The following is a 19,793-nucleotide window of genomic DNA, read 5'->3' on the forward strand; positions in this document are numbered from 1 at the left end:
GAGGTTCTAGTATCCCAAAAAACATACCCACAGTGACATTCAGCGGTACTTAAAAAAATTACTTCTGTAAAGCTGGATATATCGATGGTGCATCGGCGGGTGTGTACATATCTGATCGGCCCTGGAGCACAGTCGATGACTATATGTGTAGCGGATATATTGTTTCAGCTCCCAGTCTGTATGGACAAACCCGCCGATCACTCAATATGTCAGTTGCAGCGGCCATGGATATAACATCACAAGTGGGTGGGCATATATAAATGGCTCTGCTGGCCATACACCTTGGCCGACTGTTTGGTAAGTGCATACGCACTTACCAAACAATCGACCAGGTGTGTACCCAGCGTAATGCAACTTGGTGATAAGTAGACACTTAGGAAAAGCAGTGTCCTAGGGATTTCTAGCCCCAAGCACCACAGTAGGACCCTGACAGCAAAAAGAGAAAGTCTATTCCTGTATGACTGTACTGTAAATGAAAGCAGATGTGGACTATAATGTTATGGTCAATTTTATTTTTTTTCTATTGTAATATGTGAGAACTATATATCGAAAAATCTTTCTATTATTGTGTAATTCTTTAAAAAAATCTTGTTTATAGCAGAGTTATTGTTTTCATATATAGTGGTACCTAAACGTTTTATTTAATAGCAACTGCATTTATTACAAATGTACGAGGTGTGGCTACTAAATAACGAGACTGATGCTATAAATTAGGTTTAATTATATTAAGTACATTTTAACTCCTTTCCCTTTCTATGTACTCACCTTCTGCATCCACACACTGCTGTATTCTTAATTCCATTGGTCAAAGCAGTGTTGTAGCTCATTATCTGTAAGCTGTCTCAACAGCTCCGTTGTTTTCTTCTTTACCTTAGAAACTGATGTAAAACAAGTTCTCCTGAGTACAGATTTGACTTTAGGGAAAAGAAAGAAGTCACACGGTGCTAGGTCTGGCGAGTATGGAGGGTGTTCTAGCACTGCAATATGTTTCTCTGCCAATCCTGCTTCACAGAGAGAGCTGTGGTGGCCGATGCACTGTCCTGATTGAGGATGAAACCATTTTTCTACAACTCTGGCAAAGTTGCTAGAACATGTTTGTAGTAATGTTGATTCACTGTTGCGAATTCTGGTACAGAGGGCTCTATTTACTACAATCCGCATTTTGAATGCGGATTGTAGTGTGATATTACCGAGTGAATTCGCATTGCGAATTCAGGCAATATCACAGGGATTTATTATAAATCCCTCGCAGGGACAGATCCCATCCTCACTCTAGTCGCGGTATTTTCGGAAAAAATACCGCGACTAAGAGCCCGCGCATGCGCCGACCCACCATTGCTGCTACCCCCCACCGATGCTAAGCCCCGCCCCCAGCGATCGCGGACCCCCGCGACCCCCCCCTCCCTTCATTACACTTACCTGCATCCTCCTGGCCTCCGGTGATCTTCTCCGGGCTTCCCGATCAGGTGGGCTCCCATACTGCACTGGGACCCGATCACCTGATGACCGGGCAGCAGTGCACTGTGGGAGACCAGCTGACCGGAGAGGAGCCATCACCGGAGGCCCGATCACCGGTCCCTGGATTCAGGTAAGTAAAAAAAATATGTTTCAATTTTTTTTTTCTTTTTTTTACAGCAATCAGCTTGCGGTCTGTTTAGACCACATAGCTGATTACAGGGACCAACTCCCGGCTCTGCTCTCCCCGTTAGAGCAGAGTGGGAGCCCGTTAACCGGGGGAGACCCTGGATAACGCCACCTCCAGATGGCGTTATTATCACAGGGCTTCCCCCGGTATTTATTTTAAATTTATTTTTAGTAACTCTGGTCGGATCACATTTCCCATTACAATTATGGGAAATGCGATCTGCTTTACTAAAAATAAGTGATACCTAGGGGTTGGAGTAGAATTTTACTAATTCTACTCCAATTGCCCTGTAATAACTATAGGTGAAACTAAAATAATGTGAAAAGGGTGTGAAAACACCCTTTTTCACTTTATTTTAGTAAAAATAATGTTAATAAATAGAGCCCAGCGTCTCCCATAATAACACCCTTAATATCAAAGAAAACAATTAACATGGCTTTGAATTTGGATTTGCTGCCTTTGACATGCTGTCTTCATTCTTGGTGATGACGGTGTTTTCCAGTGAATGAGCTGGCATTTTGTCTCAGGGTTGTACTGGAAGATCCATGTTTCATTACAGGTAATAACTTTTTCTAATAAATACAAATCCGCTTCCATTTGTTCCAAATAATCTGTACAAATTTGCTTTCAATTTTCTGTCTGCTCACCATTGAGAAGCCTTGGAACCACCATAGCACAAACCTTTGTCATGTTAAGATCTTAATGCGAAACTTTACCAACAGTTTCTTTCTCACTGTTTACCATTTCTGCTACCATTTCGATGGTAGATTCAAATAATTTTCTAAATTTTTTCCTCATTTTCATTCGTTTTTGATGTGCAAGGCCTTCCGGGATGTTCATCATCTTCGACATCCTCACAAACCGTCACTAAATATTTTGTGCCACTCAAACACAAACATGCATGGGACACACAATCTGCCCCGTAAGCTTCGGTTAGCATACGGAAAGATTTGGTGGGCGTTTTGTTCAATTTAACTAAAAATGTTCAAGTTAACACGTCGCTCTACTCTTGAACTAAGCATTTTTATGACGCACAGGAAAAAACACAACTTCTTCGAATGCTGTGTGACAGCAAACTATCTGTGCAAGAGGGGTGAAACTTGCAAAAATGTTTTGGGATAGTCCACGGTCATTGTCCCCCACTCTCATTTAACTCACGCAGTATGGTTTATTTTTTACAATTACAGTCCCCTAATTTAACAGCCACATCTCATATTGCTTTGCAAATGCTGGGGGTATAAATAACGCAAATGGGCAGCCAGGTGGGCAATGATTGCCAAGCACTTCCCTACATGAGTCTGAAAAGTAAAGCTGGGGACACACTGAGACATTGTTATTACGATTTGTCCAATATGGTGACAGTGTGTATGCACAATATGGGCGCTCCCGCAGTCGCATACAACACCGGCAGGCTTTATGTGCTGCACATTAACCATGACGAAATCACTTGCCGCTCCATGCATGTTAATGAAGGGCAGAACGAGGGATTGTTCCGTCGTTCATTACATCGATATGTACCCAGGATCAGTTATACATACCTGCCCACCCTCCCGATTCGGCCGGGAGTCTCCCGGAAATCGGGTGCCGTGGTCCCCCCAGAAAGGCAGGCAAGCCTGACCCCTCCGGCACCCGTCCGTGGTTATAAGAGAATACCCCTCAGCAGGGGGGGGCGGTGACGCTATTCTCGACGAATCACGTCATTTTGGTCCCACCCCCTGCTTCACACTGCCGGTAATCTCGGCATTGTGTAGCGGGGGCGGGGCCAAAAGATGTAATAGCGTTGCCACGCCCCCGCTCCACCCACAAATGTCAGCCACGCCCCCCTTGATTTGTCAATCTGGCTGCTCCCTCTCAGGAAGGGGCAGTCAGAAATTCGGGAACCCTTTCGTAATGTCAGCCCGTCGGGACGACATATCGGCTGGGTACACATCGCTCAGTGTTTACCAAGCTCACCTTTATTGTGCAATGTAACAGTTTTGTCAGCACTCAGACATAAGGAGATTGGAATATAGTGTGCAAATATTGGCGTGATACTGTATGTTGAACCTATTTGGTGAGCTATGTAAACAGAAAATGAAACAGTCTGGTGACTGGGAATTTCCCCCAGACTAGGCTGCAGTGGTTTGGGAATTTCCCTCTCCCTCACAAATTGTATTTGGCTGATTATTTGGATTTCAAAAGCTGCTGCCAAAAGCTGTACATACTTTCCGTAGGAGGGCATTCTAAACTGTGTGAGATAGGATGTGAGCAATGTTATTGTAGGAAACGTTGGGGGCTGGTACACAATGAGAGTGATGACAGTGTGAGAAGCATACCTTCTGTGAAATCAGTGTACTTATGCCCTCTTGTGCCAGGATAGATGAGTTAGGGAAGGGAGGGTGGTCTGACATAGGCCCTGTATAGTATATGCAAACACATACAGACCAGGGGTGGAGATTTCCTCGCTTTGTAGAGTAATAAAGTGGAAAGAGAGAAAGTACCAACTAATCAGCTCCTAACTGTCATGTTCCCGGCTGTGTTTGAAAAATGGCAGTTAGGAGCTGATTGGTTAGTACTTTATCTCTTTCCACGGCTTCGTACATCTCCGCCATGGAAACAGACACATATAATGGTGAGAAAGTCTAAATATTTGCAGCTGAGGATGACAGTCACAATCAATAATACTAGAGAACTACTTGTGATTGGCTGTTTGCAAGTGCACCGCTGTCTCTGATAGGTGCTGTCTTCATTGCTCATGCATATATTATGACTTTGTGCACATTTTAACAAGTTTCTTTTGCTTAGAGTAAACCGGGCACCAGGACCGGTGCTACGGTGTTCCGCGCCCCCCTACAAACTATAAATTTGCGCCCTCCCACCCATATTCTATAAAGGGACAGCGTGCCCCGAAGAGGTGTGGTCTCACAATTAAAGGGCTTGACAACACATAAGGACCCCCAATTCAAATTACGCCTCACAGCAGCTCAGTCTTATTAACATTACAAAGCACGTAGTGCACGATTCACATTACACCACATAGTAGTGTCCCTTATTCATGTTATGACGCGCAGTAGTGCCCCTTATTCATGTTACGGTACACAGTAGTGCCCCTTATATACATAATGCCACAGTATTAGAGTCCCTTATACACATGTCACAGTAGTAGAGTCCCTTATATACACATGTCACAGTAGTAGAGTCCCTTATACACATGTCACAGTAGTAGTGCCCCTTATACACATATCACAGTAGTAGTGCCCCTTATATACACATGTCACAGTAGTAGAATCCCTTATATACACATATCACAGTAGTAGTGCCCCTTATATACACATGTCACAGTAGTAGTGCCCCTTATACACGTCACAGTAGTACTGATAGGAAACCAACCAGCTGCAAATAATTGTAGAGGGCTCAGATGTTAATGGGGCATCATCCTACGGCAGAATTTAAGCAAATCATGTGACAAGCGCTTTCAGTCATGTGATCTAATTCTATTACCGGGTTGCAGTCTTTAGGCAACAAACATTTACATGTTTGTTGCCTATGGTGTCTAGATTACCATATAAAAATACTTAGAATAAATGTGTCAAAGCAATACAGGAGGACACTTAGGTAGGAGCAGGGTGATTGGTGGTCAATCTAATGCTGCCCATCCATTTAGTGATGCAGGGGACGATGGCACGAACATGGCGCCGTCATCTCCCGCGGGGTGAAGTGCATACACTGAACGTTCAGATGTTCAGTGTATGCAGATCAATCATCCGAGAACATGGCAACCTGACGGCGGTTGTCAGGTTGATTGTCATGTTGGGGCGATGATTGATGTTAAAAACGACCAGCGGGCTCGTGCATCGCTGGTCGGTTTTAACATTTTACTGCCCGATTTGCGAGCAATTACCAAGCGATGGAGCGTCGTTATCACTCCATCGCTAGGTATAATCGCCTAGTGGATGGGCAGCTTAATAGAGTTTTACTGGGGCTCATAGACCACCACTTACACCCTTAGGAAGCTTCTTACATTATCAGCAAAATAGGTTACACATCGGTAATGGGGGGGGTGGTCTCCATTTGGATCTTCTTTAAGAACATGATCTCCACCTACTCTGTGCCTGGTGGAATGGCTGCTATCTACAGAAACACAAACTACCAGGAACATTTGTATCAGTAACACATACAAAATATAACATAATGACAGCTGCATTATTATTCCATTTACCACCATGGCAGAAACCATTTCGCATTTTGCAGCAAATAAAGTAGCATTTGTAATGAAGTGACTGTCAGATTATACAGGGAACATCGCAGTGACCACCATATAATACAGGGAACATCGCAGTGACCACCATATATTGCAGGGAACATTGCAGTGACCACCATATAATGCAGGGACCATCACAGTGACTGCCAGAAAATACATAGAGCATAACAGTGACCACCAAATAATTCATAGAGTGTAACAGTGACCGCCAGATAATGCATAGAGCGTAACAGTGACCGCCAGATAATGCATAGAGCGTAACAGTGACCGCCAGATAATGCATAGAGCGTAACAGTGACCGCCAGATAATGCATAGAGCGTAACAGTGAGCGATGGATAATGCATAGAGCATACCAGTGAGTGCCAGATAATGCATAGAGCATAACAGTGAGCGCCAGATAATGCATAGAGCGTAACAGTGAGTGCCAGATAATGCATAGAGCGTACCAGTGAGTGCCAGATAATGCATAGAGCATAACAGTGAGCGCCAGATAATGCATAGAGCGTAACAGTGAGCGCCAAATAATGCATAGAGCATAACAGTGAGCGCCAGATAATGCATAGAGCGTAACAGTGACCACTAAATAATAAATAGAGCCCCAGTAGTGGTCCCCATTATGCAGTGCCCCCAGTAGTAGTCCCATCTATGCAGTGCCCCTTATATAATGCCCCCCGTAGTAGTCCCACCTATGCAGTGCCCCTTATATAATGCCCCCAGTAGTAGTCCCACCTATGCGGTGCCCCAGTAGTAGTCCCCCTATGCAGTGCCCCCTGTAGTAGTCCCCCCTATACAGTGCCCCTTATACAGTGTCCCCAGTAGTGGTCCCCCCTATCCAGTGCCCTTTATATAGTGCCCTCAGCAGTAGTCCCCTTATGCAATGCCCCTTATATGGTGCCCCCAGTAGTAGTCCCCATATGCAGTGCCCCTATATAGTGCCCCCAATATTGTGCACCCTATGCAGTGCTCCCAGTAGTGCCCCTTATACAGTACCCCCTAATGCATAGAGCGGAACAGTGAGCACCAGATAATGCATAGAGCGTAACAGTGACCTCCAGATAATGCATAGAGCGTAATAGTGACCACCAAATAATTCATAGAGCGTAACAGTGACCGTCAGATAATGCATAGAGCGTAACAGTGACCGCCAGATAATGCATAGAGCGTAACAGTGACCGCCAGATAATGCATAGAGCATAACAGTGACCTCCAGATAATGCATAGAGCGTAACAGTGACCTCCAGATAATGCATAGAGCGTAAGTGACCTCCAGTTAATGCATAGAGCGTAATAGTGACCACCAAATAATTCATAGAGCGTAACAGTGACCGCCAGATAATGCATAGAGCGTAACAGTGACCGCCAGATAATGCATAGAGCGTAACAGTGAGCGCCAGATAATACATAGAGCGTAACAGTGACCGCCAGATAATGCATTTAGCGTAACAGTGACCTCCAGATAATGCATAGAGCGTAAGTGACCTCCAGTTAATGCATAGAGCGTAATAGTGACCACCAAATAATTCATAGAGCGTAACAGTGACCTCCAGTTAATGCATAGAGCGTAATAGTGACCACCAAATAATTCATAGAGCGTAACAGTGACCGCCAGATAATGCATAGAGCGTAACAGTGACCGCCAGATAATGCATAGAGCGTAAGTGACCTCCAGTTAATGCATAGAGCGTAATAGTGACCACCAAATAATTCATAGAGCGTAACAGTGACCGCCAGATAATGCATAGAGCGTAATAGTGACCACCAAATAATTCATAGAGCTTAAAAAGTGACCGCCAGATAATGCATAGAGCGTAACACTGACCGCCAGATAATGCATAGAGCGTAACAGTGAGCACCAGATAATGCATAGAGCGTAACAGTGACCGCCAGATAATGCATTTAGCGTAACAGTGACCTCCAGATAATGCATAGAGCGTAAGTGACCTCCAGTTAATGCATAGAGCGTAATAGTGACCACCAAATAATTCATAGAGCGTAACAGTGACCTCCAGTTAATGCATAGAGAGTAATAGTGACCACCAAATAATTCATAGAGCGTAACAGTGACCGCCAGATAATGCATAGAGCGTAACAGTGACCGCCAGATAATGCATAGAGCGTAACAGTGAGCACCAGATAATGCATAGAGCGTAACAGTGACCGCCAGATAATGCATTTAGCGTAACAGTGACCTCCCGATAATGCATAGAGCATAAGTGACCTCCAGTTAATGCATAGAGCGTAATAGTGACCACCAAATAATTCATAGAGCGTAACAGTGACCGCCAGATAATGCATAGAGCGTAACAGTGACCGCCAGATAATGCATAGAGCGTAACAGTGAGCACCAGATAATGCATAGAGCGTAACAGTGACCGCCAGATAATGCATAGAGCGTAAGTGACCTCCAGTTAATGCATAGAGCGTAATAGTGACCACCAAATAATTCATAGAGCGTAACAGTGACCGCCAGATAATGCATAGAGCGTAACAGTGAGCGCCAGATAATGCATAGAGCCTAACAGTGAGCGTCAGATAATGCATAGAGTGTAACAGTGACTGCCAAATACTCATTAGAGCCCCGGTAGTGGTCCCCATTATGCAGTGCCCCCAGTAGTAGTCCCACCTTTGCAGTGCCCTTTATATAATGCCCACCATAGTAGTCCCACCTATGCAGTGCCCCTTATATAATGCCCCCAGTAGTAGTCCCACCTATGCAGTGCCCCTTATATAATGCCCCCAGTAGTAGTCCCACCTATGCAGTGCCCATTATATAATGCCCCCAGTAGTAGTCCCACCTATGCAGTGCCCCTTATATAATGCCCCCAGTAGTGGTCCCCCCTATACAGTGCCCCTTATATAGTGCCCCCAGTAGTAGTCCCCCTATGCAGTGCCCCCTCTGGTAGTCCCCCTTATACAGTGTCCCCAGTAGTGGTACCCCCTATGCAGTGCTCTTTATATAGTGCCCTCAGTAGTAGTCCCCTTATGCAGTGCCCCTTATATAGTGCCCACAGCTTACTTGCCGACAATCTGGCTGCCCCTTCCGGGAGGGAGCAGCTAGATTGGCATGACTGGGGGCGTGGCCAGCAAATGGGGGCGGGGCCAGCCAGTCGATGAGTGTTGCGGGCGGGGAGGGGGGCGGAGCCATGCAATCACATCATTTTGGTCCGGCCCCGCTACACACTGTCAATATTACAGGCAGTGTGAAGCAGGGGGCAGGGCCAAAATGACGCGATTCCACGTGAATGGCGTCACCGCCGTCCCCCGCTGCGGGGGCTTTACATGTAAGTGCGGGGGGATAGGAGGGGTCGCTGGCAGCCGGGAGGATTGCCTGCCTTCCCGGGAGGGGCACCCGATTTGTGGGAGGCTCCTGATCAAATCGGGAGGGTAGGCAAGTATGGCCCACAGTAGTAGTCCCCATATGTAGTGCCCCTTATATAGTGCCCCCAGTAGTAGTCCCCATATGCAGTGCCCCCAATATAGTGCACCGTATGCAGTGCCCCCAGTAGTGCCCCTTATACAGTGCCCCCAGTAGTAGTCCCCCTATGCAGTGCCCCCTATATAGTGCCCCCAGTAGTAGTCCTCCCAATAGTGCCCATTATATAGTGCACCAAGTAGTAGTCCCCACTATGCAGTGCCCCTAATATAGTGCCCCCATTATTAGTTTCCCCCCCCCCCAATGCAGTGCCCCTTACATATATAGAACAAAGACACGACACAAACAAACACAGTGCGGTCCACACTACACTAACGGGGAATGGCCATGGTGAACATACCAACAGCAGCAAGAACTAACAGGGAGAGCGCCTCTCTTATCTGGCGCTGGCCCTGCCAAGCACATATGCACCGGGCACATTTGCTGCTGGTCCAATAGTTGCAGTTTTTTTATATACACTCACTGAAAGATATTTTAATAGTGAACTTTGGGCCTGATTCAGAGGCGCTCTGAATCAGGGAGGGGATTTATTTATATTTTTTGGCCTCCAGGCCGCTCGCTAAGCTGTGGGTGACCACCCACAGCTTTTACGAGCGGCCTGGTGATGGCTGCAATTATCGTGACCATTGGGCTTGCGAGGAGACCCTGTGGTAGGGTCTCAGGTCTCGCAAGCCTGAGTGAACTTCTTGCTCTAATAGAGCAGGAAGTCCACTATTGACATCACGAGTGCTGTCAGTAGGGCCGCCCACAAATGCCAGGCGTTCCTAAGGGAACGCCTGCATTTGTGCAGCCACCCCCCCTCCCCGCCTGAAAAACGGGATGAGCTGTCAATCAGCATCGACAGCCACTCCTTCTTGTAGCGAGACCCGTTGCGACAGAGCTGCCGTCGCAGTACGGGGCTCGTGCATGCGCACACCGGAGGCGGCGCATGCGCAGTCGGGGAACATCAACCCACTTGCGACTGCTGTGCTCGCCCTTTGTTTTAGAGCCATTTAGTCACACGTATTTTGTTACTAATTTGGTAATCATACATCAGTTCAATCTTAAAATTAAATGATTACAATTATATTCTGATTCCTTTTAAGCTGCATTTGATTAGAGTCAGAGAGCTTTTTCTATTCAATCTGCATCACTTTCTCACCCATTATGTCCCCAAATCTGAAGTGGATAAGGATAAAGCGAACTGTAGCCAATCAATTCGTCATAATGCTCACAGCAGAACTTATTATTTCAGGCATAGTTGATCACTCTCCAGGAATTTCAAGGAGATTCCCATATATACCCCTGCTAGTTCCGGTCAGGGCTAAGGGTGTGATGATGTAATTAGCTATGAATGCGTTAATTCAGCCGCGGCACTGCGACTTTATGCAGTGATATGTAGCGCCACCTCTCACCCCTCCCATCTGGACCTCCCAGGTCTCACAGAAGCCTCAGACTGAGAGTTATGTAGTGGACGGAGCATCATCCTGCAACAGCTGATAGCAGGTTCCTATAAAACTGATACGGGAAGAATCCCTCTCTTACTGCTGCTCTATCCCTCTCCCCCCTCTTGTGCCTCAAAGTTCCTTGAGAGGTTTGTGTGACCACTTTCCTTTTTTCCCAACCTCTGCTCGACCTCTTCAATCTGAATTATGCCCTCTCCACTGAAAATGCCCTTCGCTAAGGTCCTCAGACCTATCTCCCTCCATTCTCTTCTATATCTGTCTTTAAGAACCCGGGATTTTAGTGTAAAAGGGGTATAAAGGGCTTGGTTTAATAATTGATACATCTCCCTGTAAATGAAGTATCTCAGTTATAATCAGCAGGAGGACTGCTCAGCTCTATATTTATTAAAATCACAAAGTTTGGTATTCTATTTATAGAATAATGTCTACATTTACTTGCAGGCTGTGCAAATCCCAGTATATGTCGGAGGAATTTGATCATATGCTATTTGAAAAGTGGTTTCAAAACACTGGGAAAAAGATAGAATCCTTTGGAAAAGTAAGTTCACTTTTTTTACAGTTTGATTTTAATATTAAGATGATACTGACCTCACCTATTCTGAAGTTTTATGTGTGTTTGACTATGGTCAGAGCACCGCTTGTATTTTTACTGAGGACAGGGCCGGCTCGAGGCATGTTCGACCAATGCAGTCGAACAGGGGTGCCACCCCATAGAGGGCTATACAATGCAGAGGATACCGGCATTGCACAGCAGGGTACGCGATTACGATAACGCAATTCAGCATCAATTGCCGCATAGTCTGTCCACTTCACCCGGCAAGTAGCGGATGTGGGCGGGTGGCGGCTGGCTCTGGGAGACATGCCCACTTTTTCGGAAGGGCGGAAGCACCACGTGATTTTCGGGATCGCTGCGGGAGAGTAGGCAAGTGTAATGAAACTTTATACTCACCCACAGACCCACGTTAATAACACAATTTCAATTAAACTGTGTGCCTTCTGTTGATCGTGGATTTGGATTTATCTTTTGGAGTTACTGTGTGCCTCGGCTTTAATAACCGAAGTAAGCAGGCACACAACATTTGGGAGCAGGGACATCGCACGCGCTGAAGAGGGGACATGGCCTTGCATGGAGCTGCTGGGCAGCCCAAGGCCTCTTTCTGCAGAGTTTGGATGTCACACACATAGGGGCAGAGTCAATTAGCCGCGTGGTTTACCTTGCGGCCAAAGCTCTGCTTGCACCTATTCAATTGGAGCCGTAACCCTGAGCATTAATTGAATCTATCCCTTAATAGAACAGATGGTGATATGATAATAGAACAGATATTATAGCGGAAGAATTAGTGCTGCATAACCTTTTGTAACCCGTTGTTGGTAGAAACTCCTGTTTTGATAGCATTAGTACGTTTGTCCATTTAATAAACCTCTCCTTAGCCCTAGAATATTATTTTGGTGGCTCTCATATGGAAAATTTTAGATATCAGAGGTGTGTGTCTTTCACCTTTAGTCCTGGGGACTCCTGAATCTTGGTTGGCTCTCCCGGAAGCCGCGAAGAGTGGGCAAGTCTCCCGGAGACTGGCCACACACCTCTGCAGAAAGTTGTCAGTCTGGATGGGCGATGAGGCGTTTTTGCGCCGAATCATATCATTGTGATCCACGCCCTGTTTCACAATGCTAGTAATTGCGGCATTGTATAGTGGGAGTGGGATCACTATGACACAAGTGCACCATTATGCCCCCCTCCCAGTTTACATGGTCACGTCATGGCCCTCGCATCAGCGACCTGGCTGCCCCAAAAAAGTCGGCAACTATACTTTTACCTTTAAAGATGGCATTAATTCTGATTTGGTGAAAAAGTTGGAATCGGTATGAATTCAAATCCCGGTTCAAATCCCGACAGCGTCTGGCTGACAGGGGAAGAAATCCCGATGGTCCCTAGGTAAGTATTAACTAACCTAATCTACCCCCTAACCATAACCCTCCTTTAGGGTGCCTAACCCTAACCTTCCCCCCCTGTGCCTAACCCTAATCCACCCTCTAAGTGCCTAAACCTAACCCCCCCTTCCATCCACCTAAACCTAAGTCCCCCGGGGGGGTGCCTAACCCTAACCTCCCCCCGGGGGTGCCTAACCCTCCCTCCCCCTAGCCTAACCCTAACCTCCCGGGTGGGTGCTTAACCCTAAGTCCCCCCCCGGGAGCATTAAACCTAACCCTCCCCCACCGCAGCTGTCCGCTGCGGCGAACGGCATCCCGATCGAGCGGATGCTGGGCGCCGGTCTCCCGACATCGGTCAAATGACAGGCGTCTAGACATGGCATTCATCCCTAGTCAGGATAACAATGTCTGAATGTATACCGAAAAAGTTAGACTGAAAAATAGCAAACAACTAAATTGTGTCATCAAGTATAATGTTATATCATACAGTACAAAAAGCATCAATGTATAATACTGTAATATCATCAGCAAAGAAAAGTACACATGACATACGCCAACTGGGGACACTCCTGGAAACAAGGCGTTTGCCCGGTAGTCCAACAACACAGATTGCTAATTATGGGCGTAAATATAGTACATAATAATGATAATACATAATTATTGTTTTATTTGTGACACAGTGATTCATTGCCTCATGTTCCCATTACAGAAGAAAATTCTCCAAGCACTTGTGGAAATCCTTCAGAGTGAAATTGTGTGGAATTCATACCCGCAGCCAGAAATTCAGTATTATTTCAATGATGTCTCAGAGGTAACAAATGTCAAAAGTTGAATTTATAAAAGCAGAGAAGTTGCTTGTGACTGTCACCTCCCAGTTATGCTGATTGGGGAGGGACACTTCGTAATCAAGGGGGCTGTACCAGTACTGGGCATTGTAGTGCCAGCTCCATGTATATAGAGACGTATGCCCATACTGAAAATGGTGTGACAATTTAAGTGCGTTTATAGGAGAGAGGAGGGAGATTGAGGATGGCCTAGGCCTAGCAATTCCCCAGTGCTACACATTCCCCCGGAGGATATATCACACATCTACCTGATGAGACCATGCCTTCATTGGTGTTATCACTCCCCCAAATCATGTGGTGACTATCCCTTGTCCTACTATCAGAGGAGGCCGATGTTAGTAGGCACACAGTCAGGGGCAGAACTATGGGAGACAATGGAGGCGCCTGCCGCCGGGCTCCAGCTCTGAAGGGGCACCTCCCCCAATGCCCACAATATATTCACCCCACTTAGGGCTGTAACTGTGTACCCGGAGTGAACCGTCATGGCCACCCAATACATGGCACCTCTTCCCGGAACCTGAGAAGCCACCATACACTAGTGGAGAGCTCCATGTCAGACCATCAGCTGCTAGCTTAGTCTATCTATAGCCTGTCTGCATGCGCATTGTTACGTTACAGTGTCAGTGGCTGTGACGGTTGGGGGGCACCAAATTATAACTCGCCTCCGGGCGTCTGGGATGAACTTACGCCACTGCACACAGTCCCCCCTTTATAAAAAGGCTCAATAGTACATGTCCAAATTACCATAAAATTATGTGGTAAGTTAATTGTTAGTGGTAATCCTCTGCTAGATTTTCATAAGGCTTACCATGGGTACTATTTTGTAAGAGCCATATTCAGAGTACAGAGGATGTGGAGGAGATAAAAAGTGATTTACGGAATTTGCAGTTTTCGGAGTTTGCTTCCAAGAACAAGCACCATCTTCAGATGGCGCTTGTTCTCGGATCCCCGTTCCTTCCTATGGGAAGGAGTTCCGGGGATGTGAAGAGGGAACAGAGCGGATCCCTCCGCCACCTCCTCACTACCTCCCCGGCGGCTGTGCGCATGCGTGACGACAGGGTGGAGGTAAGTAACGCAACTACACCTGTAGCTGCGATAGTAACCGAGGGGACAGCTGCTTTCCGGAGCAGCTGTCCCTGCACCGGAGCAAATGATGAATTGATCCCCCGCTGCGAGTTAGATACTTAAGTATCCCTCGCAGCGAGTTCATTACTTAATCATCGGGGGCCATACGGCCTCCGATGATGAATAGGCCCCCGCAGTGAGTTATCTAACTAGTTCTGTGTAACAAAGGTTATATATTGGCATTTGATCCCATATATTGTCTTTCAAATGTAGAGAGCAGCTAGCATATGCAAAGAAGTTGAAGACCTCGGGAAAACATTAGACTCTACACTGAAATCTTTCTATTTGGAGGAGTTAATCCATTTTGTGACCAGGTAATAATCTATACATTTGTGCTTGCATTTATGTCATTGTTAATACTGACAGTAGCTACTTCTCATGTTATAATATCGCTTGCTGTGCACTCATGTTGCAAAATACAATTTATTTGTTTTTAATAAAAAAAAAAAACGTAGTTTGCTGATCGCCAGCAATAAGATGACCGCTTTTCCTTGAATTGAGGATTCTAAGAATATGACGAGGTTATATTCTCATCCTCAAGTTGCTTTATAGCACTTGAGGATGTGACGATGAATGTGAACTATAATGCTACAGATAGACAATGAACCCTTCTTGATGTAACAAGCATCAGAAATTGTATATTTCCAATCCTATGCAATTATATTAGTTCTACACCTAAAAGATATTAATAAAGTTAATCAAAATGATTGTCTATTGGCTCTCCCAACTCTTTTTATTTTTTTTATTTTTAATAATGATGTGCGAGCAGTGCCGCCGCCCAGAGCACAGGGCCCATCGCTGCCCTGCGGCCCCTGCATCTGGCTAGCATGGTGTCTGGAATGGCATCCTGCAGCCACTATCTCTGCTCTGCCACAGGATGCTCTGGGCAAGAACCCTGCAGTGTGTAAAGCCGCCCAGAGCATCTGGGCAGCTACACCTTCTCCTGGCTGCTCCCCTGGCCCCTCGTGTGATCACCCTGTTGCTAGGCAAGTTAAGTCACATACAAAAACAGTGAACAAGGTGTGCGACGTACCTGTGTATATAATTTGTGCCCCAATGCCTATTTTTTTTTTAGAAATTTTGCAGCAAAACGGTATCCATTATAAAGTGATCAAATTTTTTCTAAATGGTGGTGGACGGGGGATCGGTAGGTCCGGTAGTTCAAATCCCGACGCCGGAAGACTGGCAGCAGTGACGATCCCGACAGCTCCAAAGGTAAGTATTTACTCCCCCCTAACCCTAACCTCCCTCCCTAGTGCCTAAACCTAACCCCCCCTTCCTTACAGCCTAAACCTAAGTCTCCCGGGGGAGTGTCTAACCCTAACCTCCCCCCAGGGGTGCCTAACCCCAAGTCCCCCCGGGAGCCCTAAAACCTAAGCCCAATGTTGTCTAATGACAGGCGTCAGGATTTCAACGCCTGTCATTAGTACCTTGCCGGGATTTGACAGTTGGGAAGCCGGCGGTCAGCATTTCGACTGTCTGCTTCCCGACTGCATCCCATGGACGGATGGTCCCATACCTGCTGTGAGAAGGCCCCAGTGGTGTGCCCCATTATAAACCCTGAGATTTCATTTTGTGGGAAGGGTTTTTTAATATCTAGTGCCGATAACATAACTCACATATTTAAAATGCTGAGCCATAAGTGAAATACTCGGCTACACCTCCACCTTGATTAACCCAACCCACTTCACCAAAAATACTCGCGCTCTCTTCCAAAGTAATTTGGTGGGGGGTATATCTCCTTTACTGCCACTTGCAAATGAATCTAGGTCACCACACTGCCTAACACCTACTGGAAATATAATTGCGCTGCTCCTGTCTACAAGTTGGACATCTTATTTAATTGATTTGATAACCCTAAAGGCAGGGCCGGTTTAAGGGTGTTTGGCGCCCTCATATAGTTAGCATTCCCACATTTCTAATGCAGCAGCAAATGGCTCCATTGGTAAAGTGTCTGACTACAATGTGTGGGGTGATAGGTTTGAATCCCAGGTATGACTGTATTTTAAATTAAGGAGAATGTGAAGTAGCTTGATATTGTTAGAATTCACTGGCTTCCATTATAATAGCAAAAGGCTTTAATGGTGATATGACTGAGCTGCTCGGTTTGAATCCCTGGTATGACTGCATTGTAAATTAATAAGAATGTGAAGTAGCTGACTGAAGGGAAGGAGATGTGATAAGACGCAGAAAGGAGATGCCGGGACTCACAGAGTAGAAAGCTACATTGCCAGGGAATTGGGGAATGCTTCTCCCTGCAATGCATGCTCCACTTACCGCATCTTGGATGTCATCTCGCCACCTCAAACTTAATATATCCAAAACAATTAATTATATTTCCACTGGCCAATAGTAGTTACCAACCTGATATCTCTATCACTGTTGATAACTCGACAATCAACCCCACCCCAGTGCTCGCTGCCTATGTGTCATCCTCGGCACTGAAATGTCCTTTGCGCCCCACATTCAATCTGTCTCAAAATCATGTTACATACATCTAAAAAACATATCCAAAATTTGACCTGATCTTTCACTAGACAACGCAAAAACTTTAATCCATGCACTCATTATATCCCTCATTGACTAGTGCAAATAGTCTCCTTACTGGTTTTCCCAAAGACAGGTTCTCACTACTACAATCCATTTTGAATGCAGCTATAAGGCTGATATTCCTCGCCAAACATTCATTGTCTGCTGGTCCACTCTGTCAGTCCCTCCATTGGTTACCAGTTTTCTACCGTATTCAATATAAAATACTTTTACTTACACATAAAGCTATTATTCAAACCACACCTACATACATCTCTTCACTTATCTCAAAATATATCCCAACCTGACATCTCCGCTCTGCACAAGATCTGCGTCTCTCAACCACACACATTACTTGTTCCCATGCACGGTTACAGGACTTTTTTTGGTCTGCACCCACTCTGTGGAATGCCCTCTCACCAGGGGCATATTAAGAGAGCAGGGCACCAATGTGCAGTCTCTGTCTGGGGCCCCCTCCTCTCTACCCGGCGACTGACAGCGCACTGAGCGCAGCAGTAGACTCTGGGCCTGATTCAGAGTCGGACGCTCTGACCAGAGCACTCGCTCTGAATCAGGCCCGGCCTACTTAAAATTGGAGCGGCCTCTTGGACGCTCGCATAGCTGTGGGTTACCACAGCTATGCGAGCGTCCAAGAGGCCACTCCAATTTTGGCTCCTAGCCATCCACTGATGTGTGCATCAGTGGATTTAGCAGTTTTAAGGTGGCTAGGAGCCAATATGTTTTTTAAGGATTTGTTCTTTTTAAAAATAATGCGTGGCGTTTTTGGTAGAACACTTTTCAAAACATTATCATATCCCAAAAGTTTATAGTTTCTTCTAATGATATCACTTATCTCTTTGTGACAAGATGTATATTTACAAATAAATGCCGGATCCAAAGTTGGAGTTTGGTCCTTTTTTGTATGAGGAAGTTTCGGAATCAAAAGATCCATTCTATTCATCTCCAAAACTTCTCTCAGAGCTTTATTAAGGATGCCCTCTGGATAACCTCTCAGTCTGAAGGCTTTCAACATTTCATCAGCTTGTTGCCTAAATACATCATCCAAGGAGCAGTTTCTGCGTAATCGCATCAACTGCCCCTTGGGGATGTTCACCTTCCATGGTTTATGATGTGAGCTTTGGAAATGAAGGTAAGATTGAGTATTCATCGGTTTAATAAAATTGGAACTATGTATTCTGGTCCCAAATGCTTCGAGGGTCACATCCAGGAAGTCAATGCGTTTTCTATCATAAGTAAAAGTAAAAGTGAGATTAAAGGTGTTAGAATTTAAAGAAGAAACAAAACACTCAGCTGAAGAAAAATCCCCATCCCAAATAATAAAAAGATCATCAATGTAACGGCCATAAAAGACCAGAGATGCGCCGAAGTCGCCGCACCACACATGGAGGTCCTCAAACTCCCCCATGTATAGGTTGGCGTAGCTCGGCGCAAATCTGGTCCCCATGGCCGTCCCCATGATTTGAAGAAAATAAACATTATCAAAAAGAAAATAGTTGTGAGAAAGAATAAAGGATATGGAAGATAACAAAAATGATTTTTGTTCCTGTGTTAGGCTCCCATCTCTCGATCAACAGGTAGCAATGGTCTCCACCCCAAATGAATGGGGTATATTGGTGTAAAGTGACTGTACGTCACGGCTGTGAGTATATGACACGATCAGGACCCATTACACTTCACCCACGTCACTGGTCACATGATCGGACTGAAGTCACATGACCACAATAGCGATATAATGAAAAATAGTATTTTAAGTATTTTAAACTACTCGTTTTTACTGGAACATATATAACTTCATATTATGATTGCCTTCAGAGAGATTTTTATGTACTGTTATTGTCTTTTGTTCACTGGCTTGGTTAATTGATCTAGATAATCTGCACATCTGTTTCTGATCTACTCATTTAAGAGGTATAAATATTTGGCACAGTCAAAGACATCTACACACTCGCTCCTGACGAAGGTGTGGGCATTTCCACACAGAAACGCGTTGAGCTTGCTAACTACATCGTGCATGTGCAGTGCCTACTGATATCCCTATGCTGAATCTACTCTGGGAGGACTTAAAATCACTGTGGACACTCCAACAGGATCCGGACCAGTACATATTTCTCCTCTGAGACACCACCGGAATATCCCTCCATAGGAGGACATTATTGCGAGGACATCTTGCTAACCAGGATTGGTAACGTCTCTTTTAATACTGGAACATTCTCCGGAATCTACAGACTAACGTCTAATACCCACACGAGTGCCTCCCTTATGAGTAAGACATCAGAGTCAATTGACTGATACATATATATTTGTGATATCATATTTGTGCAGCTATATTACTACTCCAATGCAGGGAGCAGTTTATCAATACTGTGTTTTATATATGATGGAATAAATGCTTTTTTTAACCAAGCCAGATGCTAATATATTTGTTACAGATTAGTAATATTCAGGGTGATTTCCTGAACCCCACTTAGAACAACACCTCCCACGCTAGCGCTGTTTATTTTTTATTTCTTATCTACTGAATAAATGGATGCAGGGTGTGTGGTGTGGGCCACACCCTGGACTGGACAGGGGACCGTG

The 19,793-nt window shown here is 45.5% G+C and overlaps 1 protein-coding gene across 2 annotated transcripts in view; it reads left to right on the forward strand.

Annotated features, from left to right (window-relative positions):
• TNFAIP2 (TNF alpha induced protein 2) overlaps positions 1 to 19,793 on the forward strand; it is a 40,980-nt gene that overhangs the window by 6,772 nt on the left and 14,415 nt on the right. For both annotated transcript variants that reach the window (XM_088455318.1, XM_088455319.1), the window contains exons 3-5: positions 11,206 to 11,302; positions 13,406 to 13,507; positions 14,880 to 14,980. In XM_088455318.1, coding sequence (XP_088311444.1) covers positions 11,206 to 11,302; positions 13,406 to 13,507; positions 14,880 to 14,980 — 300 coding nt within the window. The remainder of the gene's footprint in view (positions 1 to 11,205; positions 11,303 to 13,405; positions 13,508 to 14,879; positions 14,981 to 19,793) is intronic.

Source organism: Taudactylus pleione, unplaced genomic scaffold (genome assembly GCF_031769625.1).
Source record: "Taudactylus pleione unplaced genomic scaffold, aTauple2 ptg000652l, whole genome shotgun sequence".
In the NCBI taxonomy this organism is placed as follows: Eukaryota; Metazoa; Chordata; class Amphibia; order Anura; family Myobatrachidae; genus Taudactylus; species Taudactylus pleione.